Here is a 21,912-nt window from a genome sequence, read left to right as displayed (position 1 = left end):
TGACAATGATGATAACGGAACAAATCCAACACGCGACCAAAGTTTTGAGAAACCAATCCGATCGTTTTATTGAATTTAATGGTTAGTTTGGTAGAGCAATAGCAGCGCTACTTCCCTGTTGTATATGCGAATGTTGAAGCTGGCATTACCAAGATTTTTCACACATTATTATGGTGCACTTGTCGTGGGAGTCCTATTGTTTCGCACCGACCCGTTTTCTTATCACTTACATTCCGAGCTACGATACATCCCCATCACTATGAATGTGCAGGACATCCTTACGCGTTTGTTGGTTTTTACCACCAGTACTATTAGTATTAATATTTTTACAACCTTATAACAATGAAACCCCCTTTTTGGCGAATGGAATATCCAATTTCGCTTACTACCTAATCAAATATCACCTTTTGTTGGAATATGCAAATATGCCATTTTTTTATCTTGTATTTCCTTACTCAAAATGATAAAGGAAAACCGTGATTAAGTTGGAGTAGAAAGGTGGGGTGTTGTGTTTGAGTTGTTTTCCTTGTTCTGGTGTTATGCAACTCACACGGGATCGCCGGAAAATGGCGAATAGCAAAATTAGGGGCATCCAGAGAGAAATCTTTGGCTCACGATGGTGTAAAATTTGATCAACGTCTTCGTTGACCAATGCAAGAATGGTCACTTAACTCCCGCGTTATGATGTCAGTGACGACTGGAAGCTAATCATCAAAGTTTTGAATCAAGCTAAATGGAGTAAACGGAGAACTGGCGTTAAGGACATCTTCAGTTATCACATCTCATCAGTTATCAATCTTCGACCGGCGTTTCCTCGGGAGACGTCTCCTCCGTGATTGCAACCGGGGCCATCGTCTGCTCCACGTCGCTCAGTGGCGCCGTCATGAGCACCGAGTAGCGGATCTTCTTCGTCTTGAAATACGAGTATGAGTTGTCAAACAGCACATGATCTGAAGCCAACATGGAAAGAAAGATGGATGAAAAATGCCTAGAAAGGGATAAAAGTACGTATACATACACGTGCATCCTGGCTGGCAAGTAATAAAACCGGATTCGTCCACCTGGTGCGACGAGACGCGCTTCAGCGGAACCTCGATGGACGACTCTTCTGTCTTCTTGTTGACGCACTTGACGCCGAACTTGATGTCGTGATCGAACGTGCGGAATTCCCACCTAGAGTGGATGAGATCAATTAGGTTAGTGATTCTTCTTCCCCATGTTCACGTTCATTTACTTCAGAAAGCAACCGGTGTCCTCGCAGTCGAACGTCAGTTTCAGCTTACTGCCCTTCCGAATGTCTGTTTCGGTGAACGACAGATTATTGTTGAAGCTGTCCTCTTTTGAGGTGTACAGTTCCTTTGGCACTTTTCCGCCCCAGCAGATCTTCTTTTCGCACTTTGGATTGCCGTCCGGGTCGGTCTGCGAACCACCAAAGTAGGCGGGAATCTGTTCCGAATCGCATCGCTCCAGGATAGCCGGTAGCCACTTGCTCCGATCCGGCTTGTAGATGCGGATCTTATCAATCGTGTACTCGCCAAGGAACTTCTTCACCATATTGTACGCAAACGCGAACACCTTCGGGGTGTTTATGATGTAGCAGCACTTCAGGATCTCTGGATAGTTCGCTTCGTACATCTTGATCAGCGAGATTACGACTTCGCTTGCTGGTCGCCAGATGTACTGTTTCAGGTTGAAGTTGTCCATGTCAAACACAACTACGAACTGCCGACTACTCGCGTTACCCGTCTTCTGGCTCTGCTCGTACGCGAGCTGCATATAACTCTCGAGAGCCTGCATTGTCATGCGGATGATGTCTGCCCTGGACACACTGTGCAGCAGTCCCCAGATATCGAAACCGGCGAATGGGATGATGATAATCGGCGAGCCTTCCTTATCAAAACCTGCCACACCGTGCGGACTGTAGTCGCGCAAGATCTGTGGCGTCGGCCATTTAGCAATCTCGTCGGTGTTCCAGCGCTCACGGAATTTCATTGAATCGCGCAACATTTTTTCTGCCGCCTCAGGGTTCCAGTTGCGAGCTAAAGAGTAATAGAACGACAAGATTAGAGCGAGTTAAACTCTTTGCAGGAGGTTGGTATAGAAATCAATAGATTTTTCTAATTTTAACTGCGTACTTTACTAATTCCATTTTAGGCATGAATCCCATTAAAGACAAGACATACATATAAAGGCAACTTTCTGAATATTCTGAATCATACGATTCTAAATGAATTGTAGTAACAAGCATTCTACACTCTTCTGAGCATCTTTTTGTACAGATTCGCACGACCTTACTGTCAGCAACTTGCAATCGTTACTGGATTTCTAATAAGATCTCCCCACACGACACCAGCAAGCTGGTAGAAAAGATGGGAGGTGAGAAAAAAAAATAGAAAACAAAAATACCAATTAACCTTCTAGTGCCACAGGCACGTGCCGGAGTTGAGGTTTGCTTTTCTTCTAGCGCAAGCTCAATGGAGACAAGAAAAAAAGAAAACTCCGTTCGTCCATGAGTGATGTTCTAATCGTTGGTATGCCGAACCGAAGAACTTTTCATTTTAAATATTTCTTTACTCAATGCCTAATAATTGATCATCTAGCGTTAGACTGGTTTGAAAGACCCCTTGCAAAGTGCGCGACCTAATGCCTATATTTCCATGTCCTCCCTAGGACTCAGATGGTATAGCTTACCTCGCAGCCAGCGTAGCAGGTAGTAATCATCGTGCTCCGGTTTCAGTATGTCTACAACCTGCCGACGGAACTGCAATGAGAGAGGGAGAAACGTATGAAAGCGGTGTCATGTGGTAATCAGAGTATAATCAAGACGTGCGTCATCGCAACTCGTCTCGGATAGTGTAATTCACCATAGCAGGATACCCCTCGCTATATTCGCAACCGCTCATTGCAATCGGTTCAAATTGTCCTAAAACAGTTCTCCCACACTACTGGTTGCTGGTTTGAGCGATGCCGATGACGATGAAGGCCGCGAGCAGCTGAATCGTAAGGGGATCAACCTTTCACGTCGGCCACAACGGCGCTGAAGCGCCCTTCAACTTCAGCTTGTACTGCCCCATTGGTATTTGGTTCAATACCGCGCCACAAAGAGGGCTTCAGAATGTTCATTTCTAACCCGGCGAAGGTGGACTATTTGGGGAGATGTACTTAGTGGAATTGCGAACTACGTATACCGAGTGACCTCTGATGATGGTCATACAGTCACGTCGCCGTGCATTTGATTCTCGTGTTTGCTCTCTGCTTATATATCAGCTGTGGCACAGTGGTGTTTACGCCTTGCGCAAAAAAAAAACGAAAACACAGAACAGTCCTGTTTGTAACTGCAATGCCAAATACGATGGTTGATATTTGCGCTACTGGGTATTATGAATCTAGTGTGCTAACATGCATGTACATACATGTTCGTAATGACCTCCGATCGTGGCATGTCACCAAGTAGATAGCTTTGTTTCGCATGTTAAACGACGATGCACTTGAACTTAAGTTCACTCGAGTCATCATCGTCGTTTTATGCGCTGGAAGTGTCGGTGGAAGATGATTGCCAATCTCTCTTTCTCGGAGGAAGAGGCGTGATATTCGACATCAATAGCGAAGGTTGGTGGAAGGCAAGAAATAAATATGCGATAGTACGTGATGCATAGGAAAATAGACACCAGGATGATAGTACAATTAACTCGCGGGGATCAAGGTAACGTATAAATGGAATATTAAAACGAACTCTTCCTGGTTAGGATTCGGGCCTACAGCCTACTACATCGTTCAACTCGAAGATCGATTTGTATGCCTCCTTCAAATTCCATCGCGTGTGCGTTGCCTTATGGTGACTTGAAATGCACCCACCGTGAGAGTTTACTTAAACTTTTTACCTTTTAAGACTCCATCAGCCACTGCTGGGAAACGTGTGAAATTCGAATATATTGTTATTGTTATGCAAACAGAAAGCACTCTACCCGGCACAGTATTTGATCCACGGGTTCGAAATCCACGCTATCGAAAGGTTAACTAGAAGGGAAATGTCCCTTTTACATTGCCGCTTGTAAACATTGGCATCAGCGACAACCTCCAGCGAAGGACAAGTATATGACTTTCACATAGACTTCGCAGATCGGAAAGATGCAATTAGCATTTTAATTGTCACTAACATAATATTGAGGGTATCATCTGATCGTATAAGTGTTTCATGCTATGATAAAATTATATCGAAGCACAGATACTGCACATAAAGTTACATTGATGTACATTAAATAAAAAGGACATTTTATACCGTATAGTCTCCGTAATTGATATCTTCTTTCGCATTCGCTTGCTACCATGAAGTACAGGTCCCAGTTGACTGCGTACGGCAAGGTCAATGCTTTCGCAGCTAAATAGTGATCATACCTGAATTACGTAAAACTCGTGGCAGCAATCGAATACCAGTGCTTCCAATGCTCCAGCAACACGGTACTGGTGTGAAAAAACTGACATAGGTTTTAGGGTGGTAAAGGTCTAGGGTGAATGAAACTGGAGAAAAAGTAACCTATGCCCATAATTTTAATAGGCCATGCAAATCGATGCGCCTATTGCGCCAAAGTAACTCAATGAAATTCCATTCCCGCTACAAGTCTGGTCAGCCAGTATCAAGAGTGTCTAAGCGTCGGTCCCGAGGTATCGAAGTACGATCCGCACGAGGGCACCTGGCATTGGCCTACGCAATAGGTTTTCCTCACTTTGTACTTGCGTCAAGTATATGGGCTGTACTCGGTACGAGAAAGAGCACGTGTGTTGCGCAATTGCCGTTTGCGTGTCGATTCGGCCGCGCAAATGCAAACGACGAGGTGGTGGGTTCAGTCAATTATAGAATGAGTGTTGTCCACAGCAAAAAAATTTTTTTTCGTTTTTCGATCCAAGTAGAGAATTCATCAATTCAATTTAGAAAAAACATACACTCAATTAAAACAAAATACCGTCGGAATCGCGATATTGACGATAAGGTTCAATTCGAATCAGTTACTTGTGCCCAAAAAGAAATCCGCTCAAATTTCGACAGGACCTTACATCAAGAAATGACAACTTTCGTAGGGAGCATGAGATAATTTCATTTTTGAGTAACTCAAAAGGATATATAAATTTTCTATCGGAAATTTATGACATTTTTAACTGTGGTATTTTTCGAAAAATAAAACAAAAAATAGGACTATGCGTTTCCTTTTGGACAAAAAAGGACTATTGGAGAATGTTTTGTTTGAAATTTTAGTTGAACGTATGTCACCCATATATGTTTGAAAATTATTTGAAATGTGCTATAGACAAGAAAAATCACATAGAATTTCGATACAACTTGCAATGAAACAACAAACGTCTTGAACATAAATAAACCAATTTTCAAAATAGCACTCAAATAACAAATATTGCATCAAAACATTGCATTAAAAACAAAACTCTGTAAATGTACGCGAAGGCTCAAATTTCTGATTACCAATTTTTTTTTCCATGATCATCACTTCCTACGATTTTTTCTTGAAGCAACATTACGAGATGAATTTATGATCGTCTTACATTCGCAACGTATTGAAGCACGCTTGAAAAAAAATGGTGTTAAGACTGAAAAAACGAAACCTCTTCTGACGCATTGATTTTGGGCTTTTTTTACGGCACAAAGCTTCATCTACTCCCTACTCAGCACCTATAGTTCTCGTTGCACTTCGTTCAGTCGGTAGACAAGCTAATTGGGCAAAAGAGCCTCTGTGATGCATATGGTTCGCAACGCGGTTTTTGGAGGTTTTACAGCGATTTCGCACTAACCGACCCAGTTGGAAGACCTCGCTGGTCTGAAAGAGAAAAGGGGCAACAGTTGCAGACAGCAAAACACATCCAATAACCAACATATGCGTTGTAACGTGCGAACCAGGCGGAATTTCGATTGGCACCGTGTTGTAGTTTCGTGTCTAGTTCGATGCGGGAATAAATAACATGATTGATAGATGTCGAGTAACTGCGTGATTCCATCTAAACTATTTCATGAAGTCGTCGATAACCGGCACCGGTATCTGAAGATTGAGCTCTTTGAATTGATTGAGCACCCGACGGGAGTTAAAGTGATCTTCTTTTGTAGTAGCGATGTCATGGGTTAAAAATAAGTTGTGGGAATATGAATTGGAATGGGGTGACCCTTTAAGGATTGGAAACATTAGAAACTGCAAAAAAAAAGGTTTTTATATCATGAATATGCTGATTTTAGCGAACATAGTTACGAAACGCTTTTAAAAGAAATGTTTGCAAAATCACAGTAAATTAGCTTTCAATTATTCTTATTAACCCTTGCGATCGTTACCTTTACGCAACCACCATATATATGCTTCAATAATTTCATTAGCATTGCTTTTCCAGTCGATTTACACTAAGCTAATAGGCCTTCTCATGAAATCAATCGACCACGAGCGTAAAACAGCGTGTAGTTTACGGCTTATGTTGGTTAATCATTATTATTATTTAGGATAAGAACTATAAACCCATCGGCTACGATATTAGATTAACAATTATATTAAAGCATTCTTCATTAGCTCCAATAACTAACCAACATTTTGCGTTCATGTTCAGCCGGTTTCATATCCTCTAAACGCAATGGGGGAAAATGTAATAGCTGCATCTTGCCGGTGTTGAATAATTTCGCCAGCCTCCAATCATCCAAGGCTAAAGGATCCATTAAAAATGTATCTTCCTTTATACTGGCAAGAGAGTGGTATGGTTTGCTCATAAAATTGATCGTTACGGCAACGATATGTGTTTTTTTTCTTTAGAATCATTGACTCGTCTTTTGGTAGATGCAAAAAAATGCAATCTAACGGTTGCAACTGCATTGTGTTGTGCACCACTGCCAGTTATCTTCCAGCATAAAATCGCCTGGAAAGGCGAGGAATAGTTTTTGAAATGTGTTGCTTTCGACGCAAGACAAGCTGTCAATCATTGGACAAGAGGAGAAAGTTTCGATCGCATCTCCTATACATTTCTGAAATATCAGCCGCTCTTCTGTCATTAACGATAACATCAAAGTACTGAGTCTATTGAAAATTAATAATTACAGCAATACATTGTATCTACTAAAAACCACTTTATTAGTGCTTCAAAAACGAAAAGGGTATAACCTAGGCGCCCTAATAAAATAGTTCAGGCTCGAATGTATCTTTTTGGTACCTTCTTCAAAACAAGGTAAATTGATGGTGATTAATTTCGGTTAGAATAACACGCTAAATGTCGTTTATAATGTGAGTTTGTAATGCGATTTAGTTTTTATCTACTTTATATGCTTTGTAATATATAAATATATTAAAAAGCTTAACTGCTGAACACGCAGTTTTGTAAATTTATAATCAATATTTTCTAAAAGGACATTTATTTTTTTTCGAGAAATTTCAAGTAATGTGATCAATATGTTTTTGATAGATTTTCTAGATAATTTTTATGCGCGCAATACAAGTAGTGATAACTGTAAAATAATTACGAAGTTTTCTTTTCCTGTAATTGGTTTTTTTTCGAGGGCAATGAATTAATGAACGCCATAATGTGCTGCATTATAATGAAACTCAGCAATAACTCGCAAAAATGATAATTTTTTGCTTTATTATGTATATAACCAGGATGAGTGATGCATTTTTTTGTAATCTAACAAATTGACACGTTATACATGATCAAACATTCATTCAAGTATGCAATATACCGTCTACTTGGGTTAAGTGCAGCGACCCAAACGGCGACGGAAAAAGTTAGAAGCTAAATAATCTAGATTATTGTCAGCGTAAGTCATTTATCATAAATACGATCGCTTAACTATCAAATTTACACAGAACGTCCTTGATAGGTTCCAGAACACTAGTCGATCACTGCAACCTCCGTGAAATTTCGTGGAATGGAAATGTTCCAATACGTAGCTTCGGGAGAAAAGTGTCGACAAGGATGGTCGGTTATATCATCACATAGGCAAAATAACATTGCTGGACATCGAATTAGCATATGCATCGGAAAGGAACAGTGCCGCGAGCTGGTCTGTTATCCCAACCGATCGTCGCTTTGACATCTGTCGACACTGTGTGCTGCGCCCATTAATATTGTGTCATATATATTTTCGGAAACCAGTTTTCGGGAGTGTTTTAGTCAACCTGCACCACTTAACTGGCTCGAGACTGGTAGTACCACACTAGTTCTCGCGACCCTGAAACGGGCTAGTTTGTTACACCGAAATGATCATGCTGAAATACAAGTCTACATCATTCCGACCACAGCATGCCGGCAGTGTGTTTAGGAATAATCTCCACCTTCTTCAATACCAGCTCAAACGGGGTCCACTTTCCTAGAGTATCTACCGTAGGGGAAACGGGGAAACGTCAGCGAGTGCTTCAGGAGGAAAATGGCACTGAAGGTGAACAACTTTTTCTAGCCACCTGCTCATGGCAACGTTTCATTTTCCTACCGGCCGATTCTTAGCCACGTAAACGTGTAACGAAGCTTTCAATATGTGCCGTCGTTGCAGTCGTACACCATGACCGATAATTGCCTGCAGGTGGGTACTGATCTACCGGCCTCTTAACCAAAGAGCCACTGCCTTCGTATAAGCAAGAGGTCTCTTCAGCTAGGTTGAGAGTTGGGCTAAAGATTTAGATTTAGAATTAGCATGAGAAAACTGTTTAAAAAATGATAATTTTATGTTAAAGTCCCTTTCCTCAGGCAGGCGCAGGCTTGGTAGTGTTCAATGATAATTTGGTACCAATTTCGTGACTAATATTACTCTGGGAATGGAGTAGATCGAAAGGAATTGTGCATTTCAGCGCAGTTATAATATATGAATAATCTTTTAGGCAAGCAATGAATAATGTGAATCAATTTTTTTGGCGCACAAAACATACTTCGTTGTGGTTTAGCCACAATAACATCGAGTCGAAAAAAGGAAAAAAAATGTTTACTGACAAAATTTCAAACAGGATGTTTTCTGAACATTTTTTAGTAATTATATAATAATTTAATAGTTATAATAATTCAATAATTATTCAACAATATAAAATTACCATATAAACATATATTCATATATATTGGGATGCTGAAGTAAAAGTTGACCACTAGAAAAAAAAAATCCTTTTTTTCAAACAAATTCCAAATAAAACCCCCATCACTGATATTTGCCTCGGAATGGTAGCCCTTGCAACACGTCATTATCGGAGGATTTGCCAAAATAAGGCCATCATTGTGCTGATAGTTTATTTCCGGAGCCGAACACCGGATTACATTGTGAATCTCCGTCGCTCGGGGTATTAATTACAACACTAGTAATGTGCAAATAATTACCAGTGGCGGGTATAATTTCCCGACGCGTAACAACAGCTCTCTACTAGTGCCGAGTTGACAGGCCAGCTTCTAGAAGCGATTCGCCCTGCAACGAATGCGAAGTGACGTCGGAGCGGTTGCTGATGCTACGAAACGTGCTGTAGCCGTACCGTTCGATCATCAAAGTATTATTTCCCGTCATTGTCGTCATTCGAGACGTTTACCTACGTAAGGGCTTCCTTATCATGGAACAATGGGGAAGTTTTTTAACGCACAATTGCGAAAATATGGCTCATACCAGAACAAACCAGCCCGAGGAACAGCAAGTACTAGGAGCTATGCATAAACTAGAATACCAAGCAACTAATCCAAGACGATGATTAGAAATTCTGCAACGACAATTTTTCGAATTAGCAACATTGTCAATCGTGTGTCAAGAGCAATTCCAAGGCGATTTTGTTTTCTCATCAAAATTAATTGTTATTAAATTGCTTGGACGTAGCGTAACATGGGGGTTCGTCGCTTACGGTACACGAAAGACTTCAATCGCTGCGTTTCGCAATTCACTTCTTACTGAAGCAATTTTATTCAACATTATTGCCATTTCACTGTGCTTAATTTTATGTTTGATTGTTAATGGAGTTTTTGTGCGTTAGATAGCATATGTTTGCGGTTATTAAATCCGCTCGTTTCCTAGTGTAGAGCACACAAACATACTCATCTTGCTGCGGACCTAAACTAGTGAGGAAAGCCACATTCCTTCTCCAAGCTGATGACCATGGCCGAGCTCAAGGTTATGCGTGTAGAAGCGAATGTGGAGTACGCGCAGCACTAGCACGAACTTGCCAAATATGAAATAAAAGTCTGCCAACCAGCCAAATGGCTACAACGCAAAAGAAGCGTATCATAGGCGTGAAAGCGACAAAAACGAACCACTCGCCGTCGGTCATAAACAAGCCTCTACATGCCACACTTAATCTACCTTGCATTCCTTCCTAGATTGTGCTGCCGTGTGCTGTAGCTCGGTGGTTGGAACGATTTTCCATCAATGGAAACCGAGCTAGGTTGAGAGCGACGGAATGCTATTCTTTTTTGTGCGTCTGCAAACCATCATTGGCTGCGGAAATATAGCGAAGGTACTTTTCAAGGCGAATATCGAAGTTGATCGCCATATTATTACGCGGAACAGAAATGAAATGCGTTGAGAAAAAACAACACGTTTTTCGTTTAAAATTGGGGAGAAAAATAAGACATTAATGAATATGCCAACCTCGTTCAGAAAGCAAATACTAAGAACACCGTTTGCTTAATAGGAATTAACGAATGGATGTATTTTGATTCTTGTACCTTTTGTTTTGTTTTTGCGTATTTATGAAAGTTATTACACAAGGGCATAAAGATAAACTCATCGTAAATGAAACATTCGACCTTCAAATGAACGTTGCTTTGAAAGATTACCCCTTCCATTCCGCTATCTTTATGGTGCTGTAAATCGAAGCGTATTCGATAATCTCGGTAATTTCGATTCGAGCAAACTCTGAAGAACAGGTTGATATGTTTTTTTGGAGAGATGAAAAAATTGATGCTGGTTCCGTCGAATGATAAAACTTTGCCAGTTCCTGAAATTTCAATTTTAATTGCTTTAAAAACATGAACATACAAACTACGTACCAAAAATGAAATCGAAAAAGGAAAAATGGTCAAATTACCACCAAGAGTTGTTATCGTTTGAACAATAACAAATAGAAAAAAATCACATTTATACAGTTGAGATTTCTTGTTTTCCCGAATGATCCATAATCAGCCCGAGATTTTCGGGTGTCATTATTTTCATACGCTTGAAAAACCACTCGCAGGTCCAAACTCATATGAAAGCAACCATAACAGCACCTGGTTTTTACATGCGCTGGTTTCCACGGAAAAGGAACGAGCCGGAAAACACATTTATAATTGTACGACACGATCACGCGCAATCGACGGGTGGTCGAATTGGTGCAACGTTGCATGAAATTACACCCAACCAAAGAAAAAATAAAAGTTGCACTACGGGATTATCAATTTCGGCATTGCACCCCTACAAAGGAGATTTGGGAGGGTACACACGGTACGCAATCCATTAGCCTTAACTTTCTATTAGCCCGTTGGGTCGGCTAGCTTAGTTGCCTAATCTAATCCTATCCAAATTGGGGAAGAAAAACTCCGGAATGGGGGGAAGCAAAATAAGTGCGTCAAAAGTAAGGTGCTCGTCAAACTTTTCGGACACAAGCAGTCCAACCCCCAGACGAAATAATCGCACCTTATCACCTATAGCGGTTGGAGGTATCGATCAAAAGAAACTGACTGTCTTATCTTATCGCCGGGTGCACCTACCTTCATTAGCGCGAACCGCTCGTCATCCTCGAGGGTGGGCATCTTCATCGACATCGTGCTGGCTAAAGCCGTGCAGGAAGGGCGCGCAAATTCGGAACGGTTTATTGCTACTTTGCTGCTGCAAATCGTCAGCACAACCCAATCTCAATTCTGTTTTGCACTAATATTTTGTCGGATTTTTTAATTGTAATATGGTATGTTCTTATACTTGCTACTGCAGCAGCTGGTAGTATAAAGGGAAAATTGTTGGGAAATAGGTAGTAGATCGATCAATCAATTAATCTCTCTTCGCTCCCTTCGGATTGATCAAAACCCGTGGAGCACCGCTTGCAATTGCCTCACTATCAAACATCTAAACGTGCACACTTCACTTATGCCCTCAATAAACCATTTTTTGTTTCACTGAAATTTGGATCCAACAAACGAGACCCGAACGAAGACGGATTTTGGATTTCTTCCCCCCTTTTTGCAGTGCCCTTCATTTACGTTGGCATAACGAATAGCGTGCTGCATTAAAAATGCATACGCAGGGAACCAATACAATTAAAACAACCAACTACCACAATTGCAATAGTAACAACGGAAGAAGCTTTCCTAGACGGAGCGTTGAAAACAAACGGGAACACACTTAGTATGCAATGGGAAAAAAACTACTAATAAACATTCATTTGCAACCGCCCAGACAGCAGGCGGATCGAAACGAAAGATCGGCAATGTAAATAGTACCAGCTGTAAGGCGTGTGAGCTAGAGTGACAGAGAGAGAGAGATAGGGAGAAAACAAAAGCACGAAAAACAAAGCAGCACTGCACGCGTGCGAATGGGTCTAAATCCGGCAAAAGGTCGGGCGAGCAAAGCGCAGCAGTAAAACTGAGTGCACAATCTGTACTACGAGTCCTAGCACGCGAGAAACCTTGGAAAACTCCTCCCACACTGAGCTCCGGTAGGAAAAAAGCAACGAAAACGTATTGGTTTACTTGCGAGCAAACGGGTTAAAAACACAACCGAAGCGGTTCGATATCTACAAGCGAATTGCGTTGGAAATCCCGCAGATTGCACGTTGAACGAGCAACGACAGTGCATAGTGAGAGGGAAACGGTCAATATTTTCATAAGCCTCAAATTATTCCAAAAAATTTTATGATGACATGGTTTTTAATAGCCACTTTTGAAAACAAACAATAAAAACCAAAAAAATGTGCTTTGAATAAAATCAATAAAGAAAAATTGTACTAAATTTCTTGCAAGTAGGGATTTTTTCATATTTAAATAGTTTAAATTAACAGTTGTCCGAAAATTGTGCAACATTGATATTATTATTATTAATTTGAAATGGAAATATTAGTGCATTTGATTTGTTGAATATCTATTTAACTTTCAACTAATAATACATCACAATAAGCGAATAAAACGAAAATATCGAATTTATCTCCATGTGAATGCTAGTGTTCTACGGAACACTGGTGAACGCGAGAATCGCTGCTGTTCCAGCGGTCGTTAAACTTTGTTGGTAATCATTGAAATCAATCAATCAACTGCATAAGCTTTTTACAGAATTCTCAGAAATGCAATTTCATTTGAAACATTGACGGTAATGCATAATCAATACATAGATTTTGTCATATGTACAGGTGAAATAAAGCTGCATTGTTGTATCGTTGCACATAGTAGAAACATAAAAAAGCCTCCTTATTTTTATAATTTTTTTTTCTTTTTTTTCTTTATTTTCATGATTCGTTTACTTGCGATCGGCTAGGTTTTCGCTTAAAGCTACAAATAACTGCAGCTGAAGTTCTCCAGAATTTATTTTAGAACCGTATCTAACCATAGCAGCACAGTATAACAGCAAGACGTTTTCCGACTGTGATCGTTACCATGCTATATCCAACGTGTTTCATAACTTTAGCTTGTCTTCTCTAGTTGCTTCTGTTTCAATATATGTATATAGATGAACGTTATGGAACATGGTTACTAGTACACGAAATCCTTCGCTTTTTCCAGTCATCACTAATTGCGACATATATGAAAGATTCCTCTTTCTTGCATCAAGAAACGGTAATTGTATGCTTACAGAGTTAAGACGGAAAGATATATTGATCCATATAAATGGTTTCATGCAACTTTTGTTTTGTTTGGGCTGCTGTTTGTTTAACTAGATCGTTACATATTTATTTGAATGTTACCTTTCTTTCTATGCCTTTTTTCAACAACATTTTATCCTTCCTGTTTTTTTTATTCTCACTCTTTTGGACTATCTATCGCATCTAGGCGAGATTATTTTGTTTTAATCAATCATTCGTCTACTACAGTTTCCATCTATTTCAGACTTATCAGTTCAAGTGTTTGTTGTGTATAGTTTCATTTAAATGTGCATCATTCACCTTTATAAGTGATTCCATTTATTGTAATATCTGCTTTCGATTTAATCTGTATTATGAGGGTTTGTGTATTGTAGCCATTATCCTTGTCTTGTCATAATGCAGTTAAATATCGTTCACTGATTGGTTATATTTCTTGTTTTCTGATCTGCCATCGTGTGTAGAACTTTTACAATCATTTTCACCACCTACTAAACAACTCACTTCCTTTCTCACAAGGAAGAATATAAACTTGCACGTTACATTCAAACTACTCAATCTTCTCGTGGTCTATGACAATGATACGTAGATTGTACTTTTTAGTAGCTTTTAGTGTTATACTTCTGAGCGACTAAGAAACAGAAAAATAGGTAAAAGTTGCAAGTCAGACCCGTAGCCTTATAGAAATCTTGGTTCATTGTTCAACTGTGGCCGATGCAAGATTCATTGGTTCAACTGTGGCCGATGCAAGTCAAATCATCAAACATGTATCCTATCATGCTTTTAGAAAGGATCTCATCAGCGACATCACAATCTCCTATGATTGTTTTTAAGTTTGCAAACCCAAACATGGGAACCTAGACTACGTGTAGTTACAGCAGCTCCCGCAATTGATGAACAAGTTTCTCTACACGGTAAATAGTAGACGTGTAAAGGAACAAAAGGTGCTGTTCTATCACCGTATTCGATAAAGCAATGTTAACGGCACGTTCATAAAATTTGCTTTTGCAGTAATCCCTCCAAATATCATAATAATTGTTGGATATAAAATAAATCAAGCCGTTGTTGTATAACCTCAATGTTTTTTTTTCAGTAGCATGCATACGTTTTTATAATTCTTGTTTATTTTTAAGCCAAAATACGATTAATTTTGAAGATCTTTAATATTTACTTGATAACTTTCATCTCCTTGTGACAACTATTCCGAACGTAACAACTACATTTTGTTTATCTTACGATTGCAGTCGCTTTTCTAGATAATTAAAGAAATAGTGCTGAATTATTCGGCATCTTGTATTAAGGGTTATATTTCTTATATCTTAGCACTTTTCTCAGTCGAAGCAAAGTTGCCAAAATGTTGAGGACTATCTATCGCTATAATGAAGCCTATCCTTGTGACTGGTGTTTGACTTCACTGTGACGAAGTCGAAGCAGGTTCGAATTTTGTAGCCTCAACTCGAACATTACTTTACATGGCTTCAGGGAAGCCTCAAACCGTAAAAAAAATTCAGACCAAATCCAAACTGAATTCTTCAAACAACTTTTACCATATATACAAGGCTACGCAATGCATTTTAAAAGTCAGTACATGTTACACCCGTTCTCAAAAAAAATGAAACGGTACTTCTATTGAAAACAGCATAAGGAAAGGAATTAGTAAGCAGAACTAACAAAATTCAACTAAAACAATTCCCACGACGACCGACACATAGTTGTAAATATTTGTGTAAACAATTTCGCTCTCAACTTTGTTTGTGACATTTTATTTTGTTTTTGTAACTTTTTCTGATCCACGTTTTCTTATTCTGCATCATAAGAAACCGAAACTTCTAAGAAGTTTGCAAACACCAATATGCGCATATTGTCCTTGCCTACGATGTACATTCGGTTAAATTTTGTTGTTTCTTCTAATCGTAGAACTTAGACATAAATTTCATTTTCACTAGCTTAAAATTATCTTTTCACAATCTGTTTTGCCGTCCTTTCATAGTGACTGATCTTTTTTATGTTGTTGATTTTTCTATTCCATTTCGTTACCTTGCTTAAGGCATCGTTTAACCTAGAAGAGCCAGCGCTGACTGTTTATATCTGAGTGGCAGGAGGAACCAACACCTATCATATAACAACTGCATCCGTTTTCGTGTATTTAGCTTTGCTCCTTTATCGTTAAATTCTTGATAAGATTTCGTCTTTATTCTATCAATTACAGTTCCTTCGCACCTTCGCTGCATCGACGAGGGTTTGCTGAAGGGCTAGACTACTATATAGTGCCTACTTTAAATTACCGCAAACGTTTGCATTTTTTTGGGTTCCCAATTTCCCTTCCCCATGCCTCTGATGACAAAATATGCTTGCAGTGCACAGCTTCGTATTGGTATAAAATTTGAGTGTATTAGCTGATAAAGTTAACCGTAGCTAAAATTAAATATGAAAAAGAACCTAGTAGCATATTAACGACATTTGATAAACATTTAACAACGTAATTGTTTTGTTCCACGATAGTGGGTGATACATTCGTAATCAAACAATTGTTAAATCGACTAAAAAGGTCGATGTGTATTACTTTTCATAAATTCATTGGTCGCATAAAAACTACTGCGGGTTCAAGATAGTGTCACGTATGTACTGTTCGGTTAGAATATAAAAATATTTTTTGAAATTTGGTGATAAAAAATATAGATTGGAGAGATAGAGAGAGAAAGAGAGAGAGAGAGAGAGAGAGAGAGAGAGAGACAGACAGACAGATAGAGAAATATTGACGAGAAGCATATCTGCAAATAAGCGCTAACGGAATGGAATAAAAAAAGTAAACTTCTTTTTTAAGATCCAAATCTATATGAGTTACCATGGTAATCTGCGAATCTTTGAGCCTTATTTTTTCCCAACGTTATTGCCGCCTTGATTCGGGCCGGTTGTCGCCCCAGGACCGCCGCTATAATAGTAAGGTGGTAACGACGATGACTGCATGCCTGTTCCGGGCTGCCCCGGAAGTTTGCCAATCATGCTAGCCCCTAACCCACTTACTGATGTGTTCATCAACATTGTCCCGGGTCCAGTGGCAGGCATTTGCTGTTGAAATTGTTGCTGTTGCGCTTGCTGTTGTCCATACTGACCGAATTGGGAATAGTACTGCTGTGGTTGTTGCTGCTGAAGGGAGGTTTGTTGCTGCTGAAGATAATCGAATCCTGCTTGATGATGATACTCATGAATCCCTGGCATGAACAATCCGTATTGCTGTTGTTGCGCCTGTGATTGCTGCTGCTGCTGTTGCAAGAGATTAGATAGCGCCTGTAGTGAGTAGAAATAGGGAAACATCTTTTATTGGACAATTTTAAAATAAATATTTTTCATACAAAAATCAGCAAATATCTACGTTAATTCCTTTCAAAAATTAACAGAAAAAAAGTATTATTACAAAGAAAATGATATTCTCATATTCACCTTATTAGAGGATTTGCTACTACTGTTTCCGGTAGTCGTCGTACCGCTTCCGTTCGTACGATTGCCATGGTCCGTGGATGAGCTGGACGGCTTCGATTTGTTCTTCTCTCGATCCTTATCACGATCTTTTTCTTTCTTTTTGCTACCACTACTACCGCTATTGCCGGTAGTTCCAATTCCCGTTATCGGAACACCACCCACGCTCAGCGAGGCAGCCGCTGTAACACCAGTGATTCCGGCAGGGCCCGCTAGATGGTGCCCGCTTCCAATAGGATCGCTAGTAGCACTGATGTTGTAATGCTCAGTTTTGTCCTTTGAAATTTTCAATTTCAGTGAAGCCGATCCTCCCGAACTGCCCGAGGAAACACCGGTCAAGACGGATGCAGGATAGGAAGATCCGCTATGCGAGCCACCGATTGCACCTGAAGCCGCACCACTTGGTCCACCGGGCAGCGAGGAGGACCCGGACAGTCTATCTTTTGGAATTTTTATCTTCAACCCGTCGTTTACAGCACTGGATCCACCTCCGACCGACCCCGTACCTGCCATCCCATGTGATCCTGTGCCAACCACACTCTCCACCACGGGCGGAATAATCGACCTATTAAGCTTGATCTTTATCGGTCCCGGTGGTGGTCCGGGTTGTGTGTCCGAACCATGTTGATGACCCCCGGAACCTACAACTGTGGCATCTGATCCTGAAGATCCGACCAAATGGTGGTCCACTTTTTCACGATGCTCTCGATCTCGATGCTTTTCCTTGTCTTTTTTGTGCTTCTTCTTTTCCTCCCGATCACGATCTTTCGTCTTGTCCTTTTCCTTGTGCTTGTGTTTTTCTTTCTTCTTTTTCTTCTCCGATTTTGATCGATGCCCTCCTGTGCCCTGGTCTGTATCAGGATCAGAAGCAATTGAGACACCCGTTGCCAATGTTAAAGGTATAGGTTCTGTTACGGCACCGGGGTTTGGCTGAGCGGCCACAGTAGCAACGGGCATACTAGCGGAGGAAATGCTCGTTACTGGCGCATTTGCAGTCGACCATGGATAAGAAGGTGGGGCTGCGCTACTCGTTTGAGGAAATTCACTCGGTGCTCCGGCGGAACCAACTGCTTGTGAGCCGACTTGTGGGGGTAGTGGTTGAGCCAGTAGGCTATCTAAGGGAGGTTTCGTATCGACCGCGGGTGGTACGGGCATGAGCGTATCCATCGGTTTCGTATCTGCTGCATCCGTTCTTGACCCACTAGATGGCACCTCATTCATGCCAGTTCCGCCATAAAGCGAACTGAACTTCGGCGTTTCATTAAATAGGCTTTCTTTAAGCAGGCTGCTAACAAGCGCCGCATTTGTCTCGATACCATTGATGGTATTGTTGAACATACCACTACTTTTGGCAAGCGTCGATGGTTTCGAATCGCTCAATAGCGGCTGTGAAAGCAACGATCCAGGATCGTTGAAATTGAACAATGAAGACGAATCGTCCATCTTGTCAAAAGTGCAAGCCAGATCGAATGACGAATTAAACAGCGTATCAGAAGGCGAACCACCCGTCAGGAACGATGAGCTGGCCTGTTCTGTTCGACGTACTTTTTGTTCTCGGAAATCTGTACCATCATCTTGACGTATTTGCTCATTGCTCGAATGCGGCCGCTTCCCCTGCGTGGGCATGGTATTACCGCCGAGGTTGTTGGAATGCGTGTTGTTCATGCCTCCCATTGTTGTTGTTCCGTTACCCGACAAGCCACCCGTTGTCAGAGCGTCATTGGCAGTCAGCATGTTCGGAGGTACAAGCGTTCCATCCAACGCCCTCTTCAAACCATGGCTATTATGACTATTGTTATTGCTGCTATTGTTACCGGTGCAACTGTTGCCGGTAGTGTTACCGGACACAGGCATTGCGACAGATGAACCAGGTGGTATTAGAGATTTTTTATCGCTTACCACCGATTGATGCTTGCCCGACGGCTGTTGCTGTAGCTGTCCAGCGATACTTGCAGAGCCTTCTACCATACGGCGATCCTTCTTCTGCATGTCTGAGCGTGAACCTCCTTGCGATCCTGAGATGTTCGTGGAGCCATGATGCTGCTGCTGCTGTAAGTGTTGCTTTTTGCCACTGGGACTTCCCTTCGGTGGTTTCAGCAACCGATCGCCCTGAGTCGCACTGCTACCCGTGCTCCCAGCCATAACATTTCCGTAATGGCCACTAGATCGCGATTTGCTCGACGACACACTCTGTAGAGACTCGTTTTGCGAATCTTTCCAGTCAGGACTAAAAATCGAAGATGGTTTACTTTGCTTCGGTGGCGTACATATCTGAATCGGATCTGCCAACCGCCCGATTGATTCGTCCAGTAATCGAAAAGAGGATGGTTCCGTTTTTATCTGCGCATTGCTTAGCGAGGCACTCGAGCCCGATTGTTGGTCTGGCAAAGAGACATTCGTTGAACGTCCGCTTATCGATTGGTTGTAGCTTGGCGGATGAGAAAAGAGAGACGAAGGCTGTTGGGATGCTTGTTGTTGCTGTTGTTGCTGATGTTTCACGCTGTACATCGGAGCAACGGAACCGGACGACACGGATGAGGAAGTGGATTGTGATTTTACGGGTATTTTTTGCCCTCCCACGTGGCGATCTGCTTTCATTTGATTGTAACCGGAATGCATGGACGAAGAGGATGATGAGTTTCCACCGATACCAGGTGGTGCTCCTCCAGAAGATAGCATATTAGAAGATGATGATGGTTGGCGAGATTTGCTGCCATCGTGTCCCTGGTACCCAGAGCTCGTTCGCTGAGAGGATGATGAATTGGAAGAGCTTTGTGACATCGACGGAGGCTGCTGCATGTTGCTCCGGTGGGACGATATCGATGATGGCCCTTTGCTATTGTTGTTACTGTTGCCGCTGCTACTACTGCTTCCATAGTGCTGTGGTGGCTGTTGTTGCTGTTGGCCTAACAAACCACCCGTAGAAGATTGAGACTGACCGGCCGAGGGTCGATCCGAACGTGAGCGCGACCCTGAACTCGATGAGGAAGATATCTTCTGATGGGCTCCAGATGATGACATACTGTGGGATTTTATCATTTCAGCTACAATAGGACGAAACGAAGCAAATTAAAAGAATTGACCATCGAACATAAGGCCATATTTGCAACAAGAATCTTACGGCCAGAACTTTGCTTGGTACGATGATGACTAGAAGCCGACGATGAACCAGAGCTGCCTTCATCAGTGCCGCGAGAAGCTGCAGATGACGACGGAGCTGCCATGATGCTGCTGCTACTATTACTGCTTCCACCCGTGCGTCTTCCGGAATCCTCCTGGCAAGCGATAACACAAAAAGTGCTATTAGTATAATCATTTGTCTCAAATAGGAATTTCTGCTCAGCCAACTTACTGGTCCCGCGTCTGCTCGTATTGATTTCATTTTGCTCTTCAGTCGTGTCGGGCACCGGTCAAAGATATGCAGAAACTCGTCGGTTAATTGTTTCAACAGATCAAGCGTTACCGTTTTATCCACGTAGTGAAACCAGTGCCGACCTTCGTTCGACTGGGGAATCTGCAAGCGTTTTGCAGAATCATACCATTCCGTACGGTAGAGGTGCGGGCACAGGAAGAAAAATTAAAGAACAAAATATTCATAAAAATGCTCGAACCGCTCAGTTGATCGCAACACACCTCCCATCGTGACCATTTACAGGCGAGATGAATGCAAAAACAAGCTACGACTGTCGGTTTGTACTGGAGGCACATGGTTGTAAGATGTAAACTGAAACGAAACAATCATTTTGCATTAAAAAAAAACCATTTTGTCTCTAGTTATTAAACAAAGACAAGTTTTACTTACCTATTAGATGCCATAAAGTAAGAAGTCTGTGCCAAATCTTTAGAAGCTGTTTATTAAAAGAATTTATAGTAAAAAATGCATCGTATACTCATATTGTTTACTTCAAAGCACTATATCACCTTACCTTTCACCAGATGACATGTTTTCACTACGTGCGTGTGAGGATGATCGATGGCTACATCAAATCCCAAAGTTTGCAATAACACGTTCTCGTTGAATACCAAATCCTGAGCCTGCTCGGCGTAATTCTCCCGCATTGGATCCGGTGCATCCAATCCTAGACATATGTGCACGACTTTGATGATGTGTTCTAGCTTACGTGGTTGCTCTTCGACCTGCAAGACGATATTACCCTGTTATTAAAAGATCTATTTTTATGAAATCAGCATAACATACCTTTGCCGCAAGAAATAAAGCGGCAGCAGCTATGCTATTTCGATGGAACTGTGTGAACGAATGAAATGCATAGAATCGGTGCATGTAAACAATTGCCGTGTTGATGCATAGTTGGGACCTACGTGATATATAAAAAATTCTTGATAAAAGACACCTCCATACTAATATAAATGAAAAAGTTAGCTGCTAATGGAATTTTATTCACAGCAACCATCGTAATTCAAGGATCATGATCGTGCATTCTGGAACAATCTATAATCGTGGAATAACTCTTACACTTGCAATCGCTGACCCATGTCCTGTATCAGGTTGGCTGCCCGCTGTCGATACATAAGCTCCTGGTCTGCATCCATGCCGTACTTACGGCTCGGCGAATTCGCGAGCTGTTCAGCCGTAAAGTACCATTTCGAGTCATCGTTCTTGCTCGTCGTTCCGCTTGCGCTACCACCAGAAGCCATTGATGGCGGTCCGGGGTGAGTGATC

At 41.3% G+C, this 21,912-nt stretch overlaps 2 protein-coding genes across 2 annotated transcripts; both read right to left on the bottom strand.

The window, feature by feature from the left end:
* Positions 1 to 63: 63 nt before the first annotated feature.
* On the bottom strand, positions 64 to 11,733 carry LOC128723434 (SEC14-like protein 2). The gene is made up of 5 exons (XM_053817176.1): positions 11,680 to 11,733; positions 2,692 to 2,761; positions 1,235 to 2,039; positions 1,019 to 1,173; positions 64 to 950 (listed from the first exon to the last, which is right to left on the bottom strand). Exons 1-5 carry the CDS (start codon positions 11,731 to 11,733, stop codon positions 793 to 795), a joined length of 1,242 nt encoding a protein of 413 aa, XP_053673151.1. The 3' UTR covers positions 64 to 792.
* A 4,892-nt stretch (positions 11,734 to 16,625) lies between these two features.
* Positions 16,626 to 21,887, bottom strand: LOC128725080 (cyclin-T). The gene is made up of 9 exons (XM_053818799.1): positions 21,706 to 21,887; positions 21,430 to 21,547; positions 21,158 to 21,368; positions 21,034 to 21,079; positions 20,865 to 20,955; positions 20,584 to 20,745; positions 20,353 to 20,506; positions 17,196 to 20,275; positions 16,626 to 17,042 (listed from the first exon to the last, which is right to left on the bottom strand). Exons 1-9 carry the CDS (start codon positions 21,885 to 21,887, stop codon positions 16,626 to 16,628), a joined length of 4,461 nt encoding a protein of 1,486 aa, XP_053674774.1.
* Between the last annotated feature and the right edge of the window lie 25 nt (positions 21,888 to 21,912).

This window comes from Anopheles nili, chromosome 3 (assembly GCF_943737925.1).
Source record: "Anopheles nili chromosome 3, idAnoNiliSN_F5_01, whole genome shotgun sequence".
Classification (NCBI taxonomy): Eukaryota; Metazoa; Arthropoda; class Insecta; order Diptera; family Culicidae; genus Anopheles; species Anopheles nili.
Note: the sequence above shows the minus strand (reverse complement) of the source record. Positions and strands in the feature narration are given on the sequence as shown.